At 40.7% G+C, this 21,001-nt stretch overlaps 1 protein-coding gene across 1 annotated transcript in view; it reads left to right on the top strand.

The window, feature by feature from the left end:
- Positions 1-21,001, top strand: part of PLEKHM3 (pleckstrin homology domain containing M3) — a 204,149-nt gene that overhangs the window by 12,024 nt on the left and 171,124 nt on the right. The window contains exon 2 of the mRNA XM_024243818.3: positions 11,689-12,617. Coding sequence (XP_024099586.1) covers positions 12,008-12,617 — 610 coding nt within the window. The 5' untranslated portion in view covers positions 11,689-12,007. The remainder of the gene's footprint in view (positions 1-11,688; positions 12,618-21,001) is intronic.

Below are 21,001 nucleotides of genomic sequence, written 5' to 3'. Positions count from 1 at the left end.
GCTTGTGAAGAAGGCCTTTGCATTCTTGCCTTCCGTGTGTGGTTGTTAGTTCACATAGTGCTCACTCTCTGGTGGAACCTTTGAGGCTGTTATTGTAGGCTGACAGCTTCATGCAAGAAGCAGCATGATTTCTTTTTTTTTTTTCTTTTTGAGATGGAGTCTTGCTCTGTTGCCCAGGCTGGAGTGCAGTGGCATGATCTCGGCTCACCACAACCTCCGCCTCCTGGGTTCAAGCAATTCTCCTGCCTCAGCCTCCTCAGTAACTGGGACTACAGGCACGCGCCACCATGCCTGGCTAATTTTTATGTTTTTAGTAGAGATGGGGTTTCGCTATGTTGGCCAGGCTGATCTCAAACTCCTGACCTCGTGATCTGCCTGCCTCGACCTCCCAAAGCGCTGGGATTACAGGCGTGAGCCACCATGCCTGGCCCGCAGTATGATTGCTGGAGCAGGAATGATTGGTTTTGTTGTATGTTTTTGTTTCCTTTGTTTTTGATTTCTTTCGACTGAAGTAATCTCTATATACCTATCATTGTCATTTAATTGTGTTCTGTTACTTAAAATTCTTTATTGTCCCTTAATTAGTAATGATTCCTTATTTATGCTTGTATAACACCTTTGTATACTTCTGTTGAAGTGCTTTTTATACTTGGTTTTGTGTCTCATTTTCCACTAGCTATTTAGCTCTTCAAGAGCAGGAGCTGTGTTTTGTGTCTAATATCTCACATAGTGTTTGGGTACTTGGTCCGTCCTCTATAAATGCTTGTTGAGGATAAATAGTTATGTGGTTAGAAATCAGCTAACTTCTAATAGAAATAGTAATTGTTTTAGAGTTTGTAAAGAACTTTCACTACTTTGTCCACATTTGTGCTTCTCTGCTTTCTCAGGTAGATGGGAGCAGGCATTGGCAGGACTTCCATTTGCAGATAAGAAGGGCACAGAGGCCCTGAGTCAGCCTGACTTGCTGGTTGTCAGTTAGCTCAGAAGGCAGTGTGGGGACATGACCCTTTCCTGGTGTCATAAATTTATGTTCTTCCCATTGCCACACTTCTCTCACACTGAACAAACTCAATACTTAGTCTGAGTGGCTCAGGGGTTGGATTCAGCCTACTCACTCCTTGTTTATGGTCCTTCTACTAACATCAGGGCCCCTGTGTGATTTAAGGTGATTTAAAAGGTAATTGAACTTGGGTGGCCCAAAGGACTCAGTAATTAGACAAGGATTTGAGGAACTTCGTTTTCTTTTCTTTGGGAACTACAATTGACAATAAATGAGTCATCTTGGGTTCTCCCTCATCATCTTTAAAATAGTTCCATTACTTTACTCACCTCTCTTTTTTGAGGTTACTACAAGTATTTGTTAAGAAGTTTATCAGGCAGGCGGATCATGAGGTAAGGAGATGGAAACCATCCTGGCTAACACAGTGAAACCCCGTCTCTACTAAAAAATACAAAAAAATTAGCCGGGCATGGTGGCAGGCGCCTGTAGTCCCAGCTACTCAGGAGGCTGAGGCAGGAGAATGGCGTGAACCCGGGAGGCAGAGTTTGCAGTGAGCCGAGATCATGCCACTGGACTCCAGCCTGGGCGACAGAGCGAGACCTCGTCTCAAAAAAAAAGAAGTTTATCAGAGTTCGAGACCAGCCTGGCCAATATGATGAAACCCGATCTCTACTAAAAATACAAAAAATTAGCCAGGTGTGGTGGCGGGCACCTGTAATCCCAGTTACTCGGGAGGCTGAGCAGGAGAATCACTTGAACCTAGGAGGCAGAGGTTGCAGTGAGCCGAGATCACACCATTGCACTCTAGCCTGGGCAACAAGAGTGAAGCTCCGTCTCAAAAAAAAAAAAAAAAAAGGTTTATCAAAGCACTTTAAAATTTTTTTTATTTCATAGGGTTGTGGGGGAACAGGAGGTATTTAGTCACTAAGTCCCTTAGTGGTGACTTGTAAGATTTTGGTGCACCCATCCCCAAGGCAGTATACACTGAATCCGATTTGTAGTCTTTTATTCCTCACCCCCTCCCCACCCTGTCCCCCTAAGCCCCCAAAGTCTATTTTCTCATTCTTATGCCTTTGAATCCTCATAGCTTAGCTCCCATTTATGAGTGAGAACATACAATGTTTGGTTTTTCATTCCTGAGTTACTTCACTTAGAATAGTAGTCTCCAATCCCATCCAGGTTGCTGTAAATGCCATTAATTGATTCCTTTTTATGGTTGAGTAGTAGTCCATCATATATATCTATATGATATATAGATGTGTAGATATATATATCTCACAGTTTCTTTCCATTCGTTGATTGATGAGCATTTGGGTTGGTTCCACATTTTCGCAGCTGCAAATTGTGCTATGATAAACATGCATGTGCAAGTGTCTTTTTCGTATAATGACTTCTTTTCCTCTGGGTAGATACCTAGTAGCGGGATTGCTGGGTCAAATGGTAGTTCTACTTTTAGTTCTTAAAGGAATCGCCATACTATTTTCCGTGGTGGCTGTACTAGCTTACATTGCCACCAGCAGTGTAGAAGTGTTGCCTTTTCACCACATCCATGCCAACATCTATTTTTTTTTTTATGGCCATTCTTGCAGGAATAAGGTGGTATCACATTGTGGTTTTGGTTTGCATTTCCCTGTTCATTAATGATGTTGAGCATTTTTTCATATATGTGTTGGCCATTTGTTATCAATATAAGAATAAACTTTATTCTAAACCATGCATGTGAAAAATGATTATTTTCTGTAAAAACCAAGTGATTTTTTCCTGAAATTAACTCAGTTTTAGGAGTTTTGTGAGATAATTAGATAAACACAGTCCTGTATTGAATTTAGAAACACAGCCTCTATTACTCAGGCTCAAGTAGAAGATTCTAAATAGTTATATAAACCGATGACATCTTTAAGTCTACTTCCCCAGCCCTTTCTGGGTATCTTGCATATTTGGTCTCACTGTACTTCCTTGTTACATTCACTGTTGCAGTCAGCCACACTAGCTGGGTTGGCTCTGATGGAACCTACTTGCACCTCACCTGTTACTCCTGTTGCACTTGGAGGCTGATAAAGTTTTTATCATGGAAGTTTTTGCCTTCTTCCTCTCAGTCCCAAGATAAAGCTAATTCAAGTGGTTCTTTTGTTTGTTTTCTAGTCAACGTTCTCTGCCATGGAGGCAAAGGGAGATGGAAAACATCAAGTCTGCATTTTTAGACATTTCATAACTGAAGTTTGTGTCTTCCTGCTTTGTTTCTAAGAGCAAGACATATTGGATCTCTGGTGGTTTTATGAAAACGGGCTTCCCAACCAGAAGCTTTGGTTTTCCAATTTGACATAAAGGTGCAGTAACACTGCTGCCTTCAGTCGCAAAGCAATCTGAGATTTAAAGTGCCATGCTTATATTTAGTTAGGTTTCTGAGGCAGCTAATGTCTCAATGATTTTGCAGGTGGCAAACAATAAACTTGTGCAGAGATGTACTGAAAAATGCTTTAAATGGATTGTTGGGACTACTTCAAAGGGAACATCTCATTACTGGTGTTGTAAAGAGCCTGAGCTCTAAGTCATTGGAAAATGAACCCAGCCAAGTTGCTGATAGTGTAGTGGTTCACAGGACAATTCCTAAGTAATGCATAGGTGCTTTGGTTTCTATAAAAGGTCTGAGTGAGGTTTTTGCTACCTGATCTTTGCCATGTTATTTTTTAAGCCCAGGTTTTAATAGCTAGGAAGCCTTTTCTACCAAGAAAAAAATGTAAAAGCTTGAGTCAACATAACGTTTCGGAAAGTATGTCAAATTTTACTGCAACAAGCCTATAAGGAATTCAAATATAATTTTTCCAGGAAACTAGAGTGGTATATATACTTACAGATGTCAGTGGCTTGAAAATATACTGTTTATTCAGTTATTCATTCGGCAAATGCTTACTGAGTACCCACTGTGTACTAACCACAGTTCTAGGCCCAATGAGAGTTACACAAATGGAAGAGGGCAGAATTGCTGCTTTCAAGTTCCTCTAAGTCCAGTAGGTAGGCGTGTTACTTGATATCAGGTAAGTTACTTGATATCATTGAGCTTCCTCATTTGTAAAATGAGGGTAATAGTACTCACATTATACATTTTGGGGCTTAGAGATATGAAATACCAAGCGACATACCTGGCACAAAATAGGCTTTTGATAACTTGTAATTATTGTCATCGTCATTTGAGAAGGAACATGCAGCATACAGTATATGTTGTGGGGGAGGTACCAAAGATATTCAGTGGCAGTTTAAAGAAAGAACAGACCATTTTAGGATCAGGGACCCAAAAAAGCTTGCGGAAGAGGTGGCATTTGAGCTGGGCCTTGAAGAATAGAATTTCAGTAGGTTGAGGTGGGAAGAGGGTATTTCAGAGATAACTGCAAGCCTTTCCTGAAATAACTGGAAAAGCAGTAGCATTCAGTTTGGAGGTAAAGAGTGTGTGAATTGAAGTAGAAAGTTGGGATGACAAACTAGCCCAAGATTGTGAAAGGCCTAGAATGTCAGGTTAAAGAGTTGAACCTTGTTGTCAATGGGAGCTTCATCGAAGGGTTTCCCTGGTGCCCAGAACAGTGTCCAGCCCATAGTAGGCACTCAGCAGATACTTACTGAATAAATAACTGAGTGTAATTTTAGACAAATGGAGCTTAGTAAGCCAGGTAGAAATGTCTTACAAATAGCTGAGAACACAGGACCAGAAGTCAATTCTGAGATTGAGACTGAAGGTAGAAATTTGAACAGCGTGAATATAGAAGAAGTTATTGGAGTTGCACATGTGGATAAATTGATTTAAGGAGAACATCATGTAGCTCTAGCCAGAGAAGAGAGCTCAGACAACACCCCTATTTGACCAGCAAGGGAAGGAAGAAGATGGAGACTAAGTGGGTAGAAATGAGAAGAAAACTTCAGTGAATGTAGTACCCACAAAACCCTGGGAGGAAACTTTTAAGGAGGGGCTGGTTAACAGCACAAGGAGTTTAAGGACTTTGGAAAACACTAATGGCTGTGTAACAAGGAGGTCCCTTGGTGGCTATAAAACAGAAGTTCAATTGAGTGGGGTCTTGTGTCAGGTTGTAAGGTATAAGTAGGCACAGCACTCCCTGGGACATTTCTTTTTGCCTGTTTTTTTTTTTTTTTTTTTGGCAAGGTTAGTATTTACTGGTATTTGACTTTTTTGGAGCATACATTTAAACAAACAGTGTGCCCAAACTGTATATATAGTTTTGATTCCAATTAAATATTGGATAAAAGTACACCTATTGATTTATTTTCACTGAGATATGAGATCATGACTGATTTTTATTTCCTTTTCCATATCTGTCAGTATTTTCCAGAGTTTTTACAAGTATTTATTACTTTTAGAACTGGAAAAAAATTATATAAATTATTTTTATTTATTTATTTATTTTGAGACAGGGTCTCACTCTGTCGCCCAGGCTGGAGCGCAGTAGTTCAATCACAGCTTACTACAACCTCGAACTCCTGGGCTCAAGGGATCCTCTTGCCTTAGCCCCCTGAGTAGCTGAGACTACAGGCACATGCCACCACACCTGACTAATTTTTTATTTTTAATTTTATTTATTTATTTATTTTTGAGATAGAGTCTCACTCTGTCACCCAGGCTGGAGTGCCGTGGTGCAATCTTGGCTCACTGCAAGCTCCGCCTCCTGGGTTCACGCCATTCTCCTGCCTCAGCCTCCCGAGTAGCTGGGACTACAGGTACCCGCCACCATGCTCAGCTAATTTTTTGTATTTTTAGTAGAGATGGGGTTTCACCATGTTAGCCAGGATGGTCTCCATCTCCTGACCTCGTGATCCACCCGCCTTGGCCTCCCAAAGTGCTGGGATTACAGGCATGAGCCACCGCGCCCGGCCTATTTTTAATTTTTTGTTTGTGGAGAAAGGGTCTCACTGTGTTGCCTAGGCTGGTCTTGAACTCCTGGCCTCAAGTTATCCTCCTGCCCCAGCCTCCCCAAATGCTGGGATTATAGGTGTGAACCACCACCTCCAGCCCAAATTATTTTTTTAATGGTATGCTCTTTATGTATTGTGGCAATAGTCTTCTCTTTCATTTAAACTTAGATATAATGTAGCAATTTAGTGTTTGCTTCAAACCTATGAAAATGGGATTCCATCTGTGTTTCTAGCTGTCTGTTTCATCTGATAGGCCTCTGAGCTTTTTTTATGAGGTCCACCCTGGCACCATTTCCTTATCAGCTGCTTGTGGCATGCCTGTGCTCCATCCACATCCTTACATTGCCATGTAGCCTCGTGGTCCAGAAAGGCCATTTTCCTAGGGGCAGATCCTCTTGTGGTGTGTCCTTCACATTATGTAACTCTTAGAAAATTCTCAGTCAGCCACAACCTTAAACCAAGGTGATGTGAACGCCCTCAATGTGGACCATCCTTGTAATCACCCTTGGCTCTTATTTTTGAAAATTGATAGACATAAGTTGTCCTAGGTGTCTTTGCCATTGCAGTTTTCTTCCCAGTCCAGCTGCTTCTAAAATGATATGGCCCCAGACACCTTCGGCACTCATAATACTCTGAGTCACTTAGCTAAGAGGGAGGAAGTCAGCGCTTTACCATCCGGCTCAGGAGGATACAGTATCTCTGTGTGAGTCAGAGTAGAATTATTACTCATAAGTGCTTCTGTCTCTGTGTGGGAGAACTACTGTATTCATCCTGTTAGTTAGCCTTGCCTAACGAGCATGTAAACAACAGATTTCTTAGTTAGGAAATAGCGATACACTCATTCGTTTTGATGCGTGCATAGGATTCTTTGGGTTGAGGTCTTTTATTTCCTCAATTTCTCAATCTATTAAATAGGGGAAATACCCCTTCTTACAGAAAGGACATTCTATACAAATATAAGATAAAATGTCTATAGGTCACTGAGTTTGGCTGAAAAGCAGTATGTTATAAATAGTTCGTTGCTGACTTTGCCTTTTTTGGACTGACAAATCTTTCCGGGGAGAGATGAGGAACACTTGGTTGTTGAATGGGTGAGGTCCAATGGAGTGCTCCATAATTATGTAGCAGTTTACATTAGTAAAGGCATGTTGGAGCAGCTACCTAGTGAATGATCCACACGCAAAGCAATTTGATATTAGCAACTCTATGGCATACAGGTAGCTGAGTAAGGCATGCAGAGGTTAAATGGTTTGCCACAGGCCACCCAGCAAGTGAGTGGTTCAGCCAGATTTAGAACACAGTTCTAATTAGCTCCTGATTTCCAGTTTTGTACTGAGGCAAACCACACTGCACCCACATGCTGATCTTATTCCCTTCACTTTGTCAGAGGAAGGTCCCCTTTATATTTTGACCTATCTGAATATATTTATTATATTTCGATTAATTTCAAAGCTAAATGAGGCAAGCTAGTAAGAAGTACTCAATTCTAGAAATTAAACTTGACATCAGACTGTTGTACTGTAGTGAATTTGAGGGCTATAGAGCTCAGGAAAAAGATGAAATTCCAAAGAGTAAGGTTGGAAAACAGAGCCTAAAAGAATGAAGACAGAGTATATAGGAGGATAAATAAGAAGGTCACGGTGTTTGCAGTCAAGTACCTCAGAGTTTAGAGTAGGATCTAGAGAGATTGGCTGATCATTTCGGTACAGTGTGGCAAACCCAGGGTGGTATGAGAGCCTGACCAACTAGGAAGGTCTCCCCAATTTGGACAAAAGCATGGAGGAGTAAAACAACAAGGTGGGTGGGTGTTCGTCAAGAACTTTAAACGGGAGAAGTAGATAGGTCATGAGGCGCTATCTCTTATGCAATGCGACAACAATGCATTTATTCAACGCGCGCGCGTGCGTGTGTGTGTGCCAAACACTATTCCATGTATTTGGGGTACATTAGTGAACACAATGAACACAAATTCCTGGAATTGTAGAGCTTATATTTTAGTGGAGAGAGAGAAACACTAAATGTTAAATAAGTCAATTAAATGGTGTGTTAGAAGATGGTAAATGCTTAAGGAAAAAGGGTACCTCAAGCCAGGTGATCAAGGTTAACATGAACAGTTATGTTGATAGAGTATACCCTTAATATTATATGCTGAGAATGGTACTTCGCCTTCGTGGGCTTCCACTCAAAAACATATAGCCCTGGTTTAATAATGAGAAAAACATCAAACAAGTCCAAAATGAGGGGCGTTCTATGAAATACCTGACTGTTACTCCTCAAAACTGTCAAAGACATCAAAAACAGGTAAAGTCTGAGACATTGTCATAGCCAACACAAGGCCCAAGAAACATGACAACTAAATGTCATGTGGTATCCTGTATAGGATCCTGGAATAGATAGAGGACATTAGGGAAATTTGAAGAATTCTGAAAAAAGTATAGACTTAAGTTAATAATAATGTAACAATATTGGTTCATTAATTGTGACAAATGTATCATACTAATATGAGATGTTACATAGAGAAAACTGAGCATGGGGTATATAGGAACTGAGTGTATTATCTTTGTAATAATTTTATAGATACAAAACTTTTGGCCAGGAGTGGTGCCTCACGCCTGTAATCCTAGCACTTTGGGAGGCCAAGGTGGGTGGATCACCAGAGTTCAAAGTTCAAGACCAGCCTGGCAACATGGTGAAACCCCGTCTCTACCAAAAATACAAAAATTAGCCAGGCGTGGTGGCGGGCGCCTTTAATCCCCACTACTCAGGAGGTTGAGGCAGGAGAATCGCTTGAACGCCGTGGGGTAGAGGTTGCAGTGAGCTGAGATGGTGCCACTTCACTCTAGCCTGGGTGAAAGAGCAAAACTCCGTCTTGAAAAAAACAAACAAACAAACAAACAAAAAACTTTTAAAATGAAAAGTTTATTTAAACAAAAGCAGAGTAAGGGAGATCAAGAGTCTAGGGCAGAGAAGTGCATTATAATTTTAAAGAGGGTGGTCAGGGAGGGTCATATGAACAATTACCTAAAGAGAGCGTTGTCCATGTTGGGGTATCTGGGGAAACAGCAAATGCAAAGGCCCTGAGGTGAAAACTTGCCTGCATGTTTAAGAGCATGAAAGTGCTCGTGGGGCCTCTTACCTTCTTTGGGCCTCAGTGGCTTCTTCTATGAAATACTAAGGTTGAAAACATAATCCCAAAGGCCAATTTCCTTGTCTAACAGTCTATGGCTTTAGACCATGTGGGTTAGAAGTATTCCACCAACCAGCATGGCCAACAATGGTGATACACATTTTTTTTTTTTTTTTTTTTTTTTTTTTTGAGACAGGGCCTCGCTCTGTTGCCCAGGCTGGAGTGCAGTGGCATGATCTCAGCTCACTGCAACCTCCGACTCTCTGGTTCAAATGATCCTCCTCCCACCTCAGCCTTCCGAGTAGCTGGGACTACAGGTGCACACCTTCATGACTGGCTCATTTTTGTATTTTTAGCAGAGATGAGATTTCACCATGTTGGCCAGGCTGGTCTCAAACTCTTGGCGGATCAAGTGATCTGCCTGCCTCCCAGAGTGCTGGGATTACAGGCATAAGCCACTGCACCTGGCCTGTTATATACTTCTAACCAGCCTGCAAATACCAAGCCAGAAGCATAAAAAATAATGTATCTAGATAGTTTGATAAATCAGAAAAAAAAAGAGAAAGAAACAAATAATTTTTGAAGGTTATTTACACTTTATCATGAGTAAAGACTGAATTTGAAACACTGGATGAGAAAAGGAATATCAGTAATCTTCAATTAACAACTTAATGCTCTGAAACTTGGTGGCTTCTTTATAAAATGGGAAACTTGTACTTTGTTTATGTTCATTTCAGTTTTTAGTAAGGAAAGAACAAAAAGTTTTAAGATTTATTATATTTATGTATATTTCTATCTCTGGTATATAAGATGAAATTGAAAAATATCCCAAGTTTCAAAATTATAGAAGCACTAAAACCCTGTTACACAGTTGGAGAGACTGAAAGCTTAACTTTAGACTCAGAAAAAATAACCCTGTTTACAGCTAGAAATGTTTTGTAACTAATGTATATCTCTGAAAATAAATCTGTGCCTTGCTTCATGAAGTACTAACATAATAAATATCAAAATATATAAAAGTAGACAAATTCATAATCATTATCACTTTGCAAGAGGTTCTATAGAGGTCCTATGACCTGTAAACCTCCTTGATACATCTAAAATAAAGGTCTGTATATATGAGTTTAATTTACATAGGTTAAGCAAAGTAGATTGGTGCTGTTGATATAAATGTAGTAGTTTAATGACCTAAGTGGTAAAAATGAATTTAACCATAAAAATTGTGAAGTTTTTACAAAGAAAGCACATCTATCTACCTTTGCAACAACATATATGTATTAGTCCGTTTTCACACTGCTGATAAAGATATACCCTGGGCAATTTACAAAAGAAAGTGTTTTATTGGACTTACAATTCCACATGGCTGGAATCATGGTGGAAGGTGAAAGGCACATGTCACGTGGCAGCAGACAAGAGAAGAACTTGTGCAGGGAAACTCCTCTTTTGACACTATCAGATCTCATGAGGCTTATTCACTGTCACAATAACAGCACGGGAAAGACCTGCCCCCATGATTCGATTACCTCCCACTGGGTCCCTCCCACAACATGTGGGAATTCAAGATGAGGTTTGGGTGGGGACACAACCAAACCATGTCAATATATAATGGTGTTGCTAGTGGCCTAGTTTTGCCTACTTATAAGTAGTTAAGGATTTAAAAAGCCCTTGCCTAGTTGTTTTATTTGTTTTTTGTTTTTTGATAAAAGGTATATGTGACAGTTGGGCACTTGAAATGTGACTAGTGTGACTGAGGAACTTTGACTTTACTAAATTTAAGTTTGAATGGTCATAATGGCTACTATCTACTGTACTGGACAGCATCACTGTCAAGGTCTGCTCTAATTTGGCCTGGTCTTGGTAATCTAGTGTTTGAAAGCATGGGTTACTGCTTATGTAGGATTCTTTCTGCCCAGGTAGAGATGTAAGGTTTAGAACTTGAGTTCTGTAGAGAGAAAAGGATGAACTCAAGCCTGCCATTCAGGCCGTGACTTCACCTTAAGCTCTTAGACACCCTGCAGACTGGACCCATACTCTGAGGCCAATCCTGGAAGTCTTGGGGAGTTTGGAGCCTGAAACCCTAAGAATGCCAGAGCAATTCTGAAGTCCAGAGTCATCATCAAGCATTATATAATCTAAGTCTAAGAAGCACAAGCACAGTCACATTTGGATTTAAAAAAAGGGCAGAACCTCCTTCTCTGCTTCCCTGTGGCACCTTTAAACCCAACAAATCATCAGTGCCTTCAAAGTTTGTGAAAGGACTCAAGCATTTATGACTTTTAGACTGATTACGATACAGGCCCAGTCACAGAATTCCTAGTCTCTTTTGCTTACTATTAGGTCAGCATATCAGAGATTTGCCAGGGCAGTCTTTTCACAAATGCTCTCAAAGCATTTTCTCTGTGTGAGTAAAAGCTATTGACCTTAATTCCTCTTATCAAGTGCTCCTCCCTGCTCCGTGTAAGTTTTTATCCAAAGCGGGTAGTGATATGTATTCCTGACAATGGCACTTCTGTGTAGGTGTTGTCTGCCTTTGTGCTTGAGTGCCATAGAACAGGTGTAGAGGTGGGAAAGCAATTCGGCAGACTTGTGTACTGTAGAATACAATGAACCATGTGCCAATGTTATCCTGTTTATTTTCTTCCAGGAAATCAAGGATTGACGTGGCATTGCTTTGACAAGTACTTCCTGTTGTCTTCACAGAGGTCTCGCTGAAGAATAATCTCAAAGGAACATTTGGTCTCCCTATACATCTGTTAATGCCCATTAGCCACTAGCAAATGCTTTTAATTACCAGGAAAACATCAACCATCTTTGTGTTTGGCCTGCTCCAGGAAGCCTAATGAAGGTTTCTTCCAGTTGTTTCCATAACTCTATTGCTGAAGCACCCCTCTTGATTGGGTGAATGTTCATGAAGCCATTTCTGGAACCAGCTTAGGAGGCTGAGGCCTCCTGGAGCCTGTGACATGGAAGCTTTGGAAGTGGATGATATCAGCCCAGCCTTAGAAGTTACGGAGGAGTTCTTTAGTACTTTGGATAGTAATCTAGAAAAGGCTGTGCAGCAAGCAGAGGTTTATGGGATCCAGGAAGTCCCTGAACTGGTGGGGCATGAGGTACTCAGTAACATAACAGACAATGGTGCTATGAGAAATGTCACCTCCCTGGGCAAGGGGGGCATGATTTGGGACCACTGTAAGAGCAGGCTCTTAGAAACCAAAGCTCAAAATGTCTTCCCTGCCAAAGAACAGTTTATGGTCCAGAGAGGGACAACCCCAGATAATCTTTCCTGGATGGAACAAAAGGAAGCATCAACCTTTAATTTCTTCAATATCTGTCAGCGTCGGAGGGACCGGCCTCGTTCTGTAAATGACTTACTGGATGAGACCTCAACTTTCAAGCCAGGGCATGCTCGATCACGATCAGATATTACCCAAGTGGACTGGAGGGTGGTCCTCAAAACCACGCCTTTGCAGCAGCAGCAACAGCAGCAGCCATCGCTTCAAGGCCCGCACGTCACCAGGCCATCTTTTCTGTTGCCCTCACCAAATAAGATAGAAGATGCTCAAGGAAATACCGGTATGTTTTTCAATTTTATTTATTTCCCTTTTTTTTTCTTTTTGGGGCTGTGACTCAGATAAGCTTATATGTTTTTATATCTGACTTCTGCTGAATCATTGTTGATTTTTCCTTTGTCTCTCTTAATCTGCCTCATGAGAATCTTATGCTCCAGCATCCACATCTGCCCTTGCTTATTTAAGCTCTCTCTTCCATTTTCTTGTGTACTTTACAGTCTTATTATCTTCCTAAGAGGTATTTAGTGAAAAGACAATTATGGTGAATTCTCCTTTTCTAATCTTGTATGTTAGAGTCAGAATACTCTCATACTTAATGTGTTAATATTATTTTCCTGTGCACATTGTATGATACTGCCTGTTCTTATAGTAGATCGTAGGTTGGGCTGAGCCTATGCTAGGAAGGATTTAAAGATGTGTGAAGACACAATCCCTGCCCTAAAGAACTTTCCATCTAGCTGAGGGGATCCAACACCAGCAAAGACTCAAGAAGGTACTCGGTAATGAGAGATAATAGATGGGCCACTGAAATGTGTGGGAGGGGCTTTCGTTTTACTCTGTCCATATAAGAGTGAGTGGCAGTGACTGTAAGAGGACAGAAGAAGGAGAAGACACTGTGGGTTGCGCTTCTCAGGAAGGGCTTGGCTTGCAAGGGGACATGGAACTTGAGCTACATCTGGAAGGACACTAAGATGCAGACAGAGAGTCACAGGACATGACACTTGGTCAGGATTATGGTGTAAACAAAGGTGGGGAGAAGGGCGTGCAGAAGAGAGCAAGCAGACCCTGGCAAGTAGAGCAAAGGACCCCATAGCCAGCAGGGACAGGAAATGGCTGGAGAGGGTGGTTAGGTCCTCCCTCATGGCGGAGGGTCTTGAATTTCCTTTCTCCTCGTACTTTATACACATATGTGTGCACATGAATATGTACTCATGAACTTGCTCTTCTGTGAGACACAACAAACTCTCTCTCCATTTTCCCCAGAATTTCCTTTGAGATAACCTCATTTATACAGGCTATCAATTTTTATTGCTAATGACTCTCAATCACCCTACTCAGCCTTTAATGTAGATGGCTTCTACTCAATTAACTGGGAGACCATTTTTGGTACTTCACTGCTATTTTAGTATTACTTCAGTTTCTATCATTGCATGGTATTCTATTGATGCATTCAACATTTTAATTATAAAAATTAGCTTATAGGTGTAACCCGAGGCAAGGATATAGTTTAGTATGTCTGTTAAGCAAATGCAGTGTTCCTGAAATTCATCTTTTTCAAATCTTTTCCACTCTGATTCATGACTTATAATTCCTTGTCTTCTCTCCTAGGCTCTCACCAGTCTTACATCCAGCCAAGGGTAGTGACCATGGGAGTAAAAAGAAAAGGACATTATATATAATTTTTCTTCTTTTAAAATCTGTTTTTTTAGAGACAAGGTCTTGTTGTCTCCCAGGCTGGAATACGATGGTGTGATTGTAGCTCATTGCAGCCTCAAACTCTTGGCTTGTGGGATCCTCCCATATCAGCCTCTCAAGTAGCTGGGACTACAGGCAGGCTCCACTAATTTTTTCAGGTTTTTTTGGAGATGGGGTCTTGTTATGTTGCTATGGCTGGTCTTGAGTTCCTGTGCTCAAGCAATCCTTCCATTTCAGCCACCCAAGTAGCTGGGATTACAGGCGTGAGCCACCATGCCTGGCTAAGAAAAGGATATTTTAAAGCACAGGACTTGATGACTGATTAGATATTAAGGGACATGGCTGGGCATGGTGGCTCATGCCTATAATCCCAGCACTTTGGGAGGCTGAGGCAGGCGGATCATTTGAGGTCAGAGACCAGTCTGGACAACATGGCAAAACCCCGTCTCTACTGAAAACACAAAAATTAGCTGGGCTTGGTGGCACATGCCTGTAGTCCCGGCTACTTGGGAGGCTGAGGCGTGAAAATTGATTGAACCTGGGAGGCGGAGGTTGCGGTGAGACCATGCCACTGCACTCCAGCCTGGGCGACAGAGGGAGACTCTGTCTCAAAAAAAAAAAAAAAAAAAGATATTAAGGGACATACAAGTTGCTGTAAGCCCAGTGCCTAGCAGAAGGATAGCTTTGCCTTGAGCTCATGTACAAGCAGTTGCACCTTCTCATTAGTAAATAACCTCAGTAGCTTTTTGGTTTCTTGACATTCATTTAGGTTTTTATCACAACCTCCTTAACCATTCTAAATCCCTGGTGTAGCCCGAGTCAAGAGGGTGTCATATTTCCAATTTTATTTTTCCTATCTTGTTTTGATTGTAAATATAGGAATTCAACCTTCCTTAGGCTCTCTAAAGACCTGAACTACTCCTTTGAGTGCTCAACAGACCATGATAGTTATTTTTTAATTCTCATGTTTTAAAAAAGTTTAATATTAAATTATGTTGAAATATGAGAACTGAGTGGTATTTTGAAAAGTCAGCTGTAACAAATGGCATTTGCAAGTATCGATATAATATATTCTGACCACCATTTATTTATTTATTTTTAATTTTTTTTTCCAACAGGGTCTCACTTAGTTGCCCAGGTTGGAGTGCAGAGGCATAAATCATAGCTCACTGCAGCTTCAATCTCCCAGCTCATGCGATCCTTCCACCTCACCCTTCCAAATAGCTGGGACTACAGACGTGTACCACCATGCCTGGCTAATTTTTTATTGTTATTATTTTTAGTAGAGATGAGGTCTTGCTATGTTGCCCAGGCTGGTCGCAAATTCCTGGGCTCAAGCAATCCTCCCACCTAGGCCTCCCAAACTGTTGGGGTTACAGGTGTGAGCCACTGCTCCCAGCCACTGCCACATTTTAGTCATCCAGGAGATAGCGAATGTGAGTAAATGGCATGCCAAGTTTTTGACACCTTTTCTTTCTGGCATTCTCTGGAGAGCAGGCAAGATAAATCATGTTCCTATTGCCCATCAGTTGAAGGGCAGGGGCAAGCAGTGGCCACCCATTCTCAGGCTGGAGTTCTAGATTGCATGGCTGATCACCAGTTCTGAGGCTGGTATTCTCATAAGCATTCGTGGAGGGGTGTGCCAATATCCAGGTGCCAACTAGTCAAAATCAGCCAAGATCTCTGAGTAAAATTTACTTTAAAACCTTTGAAGTTAGTAATCCAAACTGAAGAAAGACTCATTGTTTCTCCTGAGAAATATGCCAAAAGCAGAGGGAGGCAGTGTAGTACCTTGGCTAGAGCTGGAGATGAGGACCCAGGAGATCTGGGGTCAGGCAAGACCTCTTCCTTGAGCTGCAGACTCACATCTCCAACTGCCTGGTGAGCATTTTTGTTGGAATGTACCACAGGCAGCTCAAATTCAAAGTGTCTCAAATGACCCATAATCCTCCCTTCTCCCATTCCTGCTGTTCTAAGTTAACAAGGGTTAATGAGAGGCTGGGGGCTCTTCAGAAGAAATAAAATTTCTTCAGTGGGTTTCTTTTGATGAGGTCAACAGGTTTTGTGTCCAGCCCTGTCATTCTCTTACTTGCTGGTGTTATTACTGCATGGTTATGTTTTCTCCACTTAACGTTCATTTTTTTACCTGGCTCCTTTTCTGAACTCACCTTGAATAGCTTAAAGCCTTATTGGAAGTGCTTCTTCCCTCGTCTGCTCCTTCCTCCTACCCTCCTTCATCCCTTTCCTTCCTCCTGTAACAAGTCCAAGGGTCTTCTTCATCAGGTAGGGCCTCTGCATCTTCTGTCTCAATTGGTGATGAATAACCAGGCTCTTGAGCCTTTCTGAGGATAAATGCTGCTTTAGGTACATAAAGCAAATTGGGCTCCGGTATAATGAGGGCTGTGGGTAGCTAGGGTGTTGCAGCTATTTTGCTAATAGGGAAGCCTGGTCTGAAGGAGGCCTTCTGGTCAAACAAAGTAGCATATTTGTTAGAAACACTGACTCTAAACCTAGAATGCTAGCGTTTCCAACTTTGCTCTAGTACTTACTAGTTGTGTAATATAAGGCAGGTTTCTTAATCACTCTGTACCCCCATTTTAATTTTTTTTTTTTTTTGGACACAAAGTGTCAGGTAATGTGGTACTACTGACCTCAATTTCTTGTGAGCATTAAATGGGTTAAAACATCTAAAGTGCTTCTTAGAACCATGTTCAGTACACTTGAACACTTAATAAAAGTTTTAAACATTTAATGGTATAATTGTTATTATTATGAATTGAATTTGAAACCCATCAGTGAGAATCAAAGTGACACTAACAAGCATTTCAAGGTTTTTTTTTGTTATAAAATGGGCCTCATAATAAATATTTCTTGAAATGAATTGGCCTTCCTGTGGTATACTTTCTCATAGTTATTAACTGGTTTGTTAATGGGAAAGAGACCATTCTTTCCCTCTCTCATACTGATTTGTGATCAGCTATTTAATTATCATTCACACCAGAGTTTATAGTCACTGATGGAAGCGATTGTTTCTTACCCATTTGTTTTTCTTTTCTTTTTAAGTTACTTTTCACCTGAGAATTTTACCCATTGTTTTATCTTCAGTATCTAACTTAGTGCTTTGAACATGTGCTCAAAAATATGTGCTCAAACATTTTTAAAATGTAAAATGAATGTAATTGTGGTAAGAACTAAGCTGATAAATTAAAGATATTAACTTCTTTATCTGGTTTGTGTCTTTCTAGAAAAAATGACTGCACCCTCTTTTCTGACATCCTCCCTTTCTCCACCTTCACATCACTATTTAGCATTTGCACATCCTCTCTGTGAAGCTCTGTAGCAGCAGTAAATACTGAAAAATGAAGATAGGCTTTTGTCTCAAAAGCTGCCCTGATAAGAGAAAATCAAACACTTTTGATTTTCTCTCCCTGACTGTGTTCACTTTCCCCTCCCTGACTGTGTGTGGCTTATAAAGTGCCCCTAACGTTGGAAGAATGTTACTCTGGTCTTGGAGAGCTATTTAGATACCATTTCAGACTCCTGAGTTGCATAGGCACAATTAAGATTTCCCTTCTTACAGGAATCTGACTGCTGTTAGATGAGCACAAAGCCTGGTGAGATCATTGTGGTTTGCCCTTTAGCCTGTCCAAAGCTGGCAATCATTTGAGATAATTTTATAACGTTTTCAACTTTTCTCTGTTCCTTGATTGTGTTTCTTTATAGAAGATTATTGCTTTGGATTTGGAGGCCATTGCTTTCCTAGAATGGGGAAGGGATATATGACAGAAGAATACGTGAACCAGATTAACAGTTTGTTTATTACTATCAAAGCCAACATCTGAGCACCTAGTGTGTTTATTCTCAGGGTGAGTGAGAGAGCCCAGGTGGAAAGAGAGGGAAAAATAATAATAATAATGGCAGTGGCAGCTAACACTTTGTGCACTGACAATTTTAAGTGCTTTATAGGTAGCAGCTTATCCTGTGACATGGGTTTTTCATTGGTCCCGTTTTAAGGATGATGAAACTGAGGCACAGGGAGCATAAGTAACTTGTTCAAATTCCCACAGTGAGGGAGGAGTGGAGCCTCAATTTGAATCTAGGCAGTCTTCTTCTGAGTCCAGGCTCTTAACCACTAAGCTGGGGCTGTACCCTTACTTTGGAAGGTAGTGGTCCTCAGTCTCCTCAGCCCTCCACTTTGAAAGCCTCATTGGCAGTAAATCCCTATGGGGGTAGTTGGTGGGGATCAGTATGATAATGTTCACTGAACTAAAATTAACCAATATAGGTATAGTTGAAATTATTTAACACAGAAAGATTTATGTGTGCCTTGTAACTCTATCACTGGTTCAGAAAAACTGAGGCATGCCAAAGCAATCCAGCTAAGCAAGGATTGTTTCCTGCATTTAACTTATTCACTGAAATACTCAGACACAGAGCCGGTCACAGTTTCTTAGGAGACCAATGAATCCGCAAAAGGAAGACGGTCACTTTGCCTTTCATACTCTTTAATGTTAGCATGCCAACAGCTGAAGTGAACCGACCCTGATGGGTTTGTAAGCATGGAAGGGAGAGCTTTGGGGTTTTGCCCCATTAAAAAAAATTATTATACTTTAAGTTCTGTGATACATGTGCAGAACGTGCCAGTTTGTTACATAGGTATACACGTGTTTGGCCCATTTTTCAACTGTCTTACTTGGGAGATTGCCTTGCCTCATGTAGAGGCAGACTTAGCTCTGACTCCTTAGTAAGGAATGTTGGCTGTGCTAGTGAATGAAGGTTGCCACCAGTTGATGGGATGTGGCTTTTTTCCTATCTAAATAGTTAACACCATTTCCGTCATCTGAGGATTGAATAGTTCTGTCTCAGGGTTAAATCATGAAGTGATGATGGGAAGAAATAGATCTAAGGCAAAGTGACAGCAGAGGCAGTTATCTCTGAAGAACCTCAAGGTAGATGGTGGACACCAAAGCCTCCTCAGGATCAGTGCCTCTCCTTACTGCCATCCCAGCATCTGCTATGCACTTGGTAGCTGTAGCAGGGTGTGACTGGGAACTAGCCCTGAGAGTGGGCCCTGATCCTGCTACCAGAATGGCTGATTTCTTACAAGTCAACTCCAGAAAATGAAAAAAAAAAAGAATGGCTGATTTCTAGTCTTAGCACTAATCTTAGTTGTATAAAGACATGCTCTTCACTAGTGTCTGTACTAAACCCTTTTCCCTCTGCATCACTGTCATCTGTTCTTGTTCATTGAGTAATGACACAATCATAAGCACCAAGGATTTTCCTGTAGGATAAAGAAGACAAGGTCTTCACATCTCAGAATTACAATCTAAACATAAATGTATCATAAGGTAAGAACATAAAAAGTCATGTGAACATGTGAACATATATATGAAATACAGGTTATACACACACACTTATAACAAAGTATAGATACATAGGCTATAGGGAAAGAATCCTCAACTAGGACCCGAAAGGTTATTCAAACTCTACTCCTGATTGACCATGTAAGTTTGGAAAAACCACTTTATTGTCTATTGCGTTTGGTTTACAAACCTACTGAGGCAGGTTAAATTATCACTATTGTCCTTCCCAACTCCAAAATTATATTATTCTAGGATGTATTTGAATTGACCCTGACTCATGGTTGTGTGGAAGCTAATTACTGTAGTCAGATAATAAAAAATTGTAATGAAAACATAGGTGTGGTTGAAATTATTTAACACAGAAAGATATCTGTGTGTCTTGTAACTCTACTTCTGGGTGAACCACTGTTGCAATTTTTAAAATAAAAAATTTTTAAAGAAATCCTTTGCATTAGCTACAGAGCTCTGAAACTCAACAAACTGCCAGAATCTAACTTACTTTTCCATTCCTGACTGTGTTCACATTTTCATCTGCTTGGCAAGGGCAGTGGTCAACTGGGCTTTTGTTTCCGTCGGTTTCACTCTCTGGTGACCTGGTACCATCCCTATGCCTGTATTTTCTTGTTCTAAGTACTTCAGGAGAAGGTCTCAAGCAGAGATTTTCTTTAGGGCTAGAAAAACCATGGCAGTATAGTTTCTTTATCCCAGGTTTTGTGTTACTCTGTTTCGGTTCCCTTTTTCCCCATCTTTCACTTTTTAAAAAAAAGCCAAATTTGGGACTTATACTAAAATGACTGCTTTTTCAATTATGATGTTTCTCAAAAGCCTTGGAGCCAGTAGAGGTGGGAATATTCCTGCAGGCTAAGAACAAGTGAGGTCACCAGGACATGCTCTCTTGCTGAATTTATGATTCACCCTTCAGCAAGATTAGTCAGTACAAAGAAGTTGCTAAAATAGGTCACAGAAAATTGATTTTATATGGTCGTATAGTTTCCATTGGTTACATTATTGAATGTTGGCCTGTGGCAGCTATTTGGAAACCCAATATGCCTCATTGACAGCCCACATTCTGATTCATAACACTTCTGTATGGGAACCTTTAAATCAAAATGTCTGATATTTTTTCCTGGTTGTCCTATTAATTTTTTTTCTTTTTGGCTACAGAAAACTATGGTTACTAATTTTACAAACTGCTAAAGTTTTCTTTCTAAAACACACATCTTTTCATGTCACTTTGTTCTCAAAAGTGAACCATAGTTCCCCATTTCTTACAAAATCAAGTGTAAACTTTATAAAGCATCCAGGTATCTTCCCAACCTTATCACCCACACCTTATTCCTTTTGAGCCTTTTTGCCATTTTTGAAAGTGCCATGTGCTTTCAACCTCCTGGGCCTTTGCTGTCTCTTCATCCCAGAATACTTTCCCTGCCCTTTTCACTTTCCAAAAGTCCTCCATTATTTTTCAAGGGCCAATTCAAATCCCACATCCTCCCTGGGAACTTTCCAGATTTTTCTCAATTAAAATTCTTTTTCTTTCCCCCTTTCACTTTATGTTCCCGTGGCACATTTTGCTCTGCTGTGCACGATAGATAATTGCTTGTCCGTC

The sequence above is a fragment of the Pongo abelii genome, chromosome 11 (assembly GCF_028885655.2).
Source record: "Pongo abelii isolate AG06213 chromosome 11, NHGRI_mPonAbe1-v2.0_pri, whole genome shotgun sequence".
Lineage (NCBI taxonomy): Eukaryota > Metazoa > Chordata > Mammalia > Primates > Hominidae > Pongo > Pongo abelii.
The sequence above is the reverse complement of the archived record's forward strand: the minus strand, read 5'-3'. Positions and strand labels throughout refer to the sequence as shown.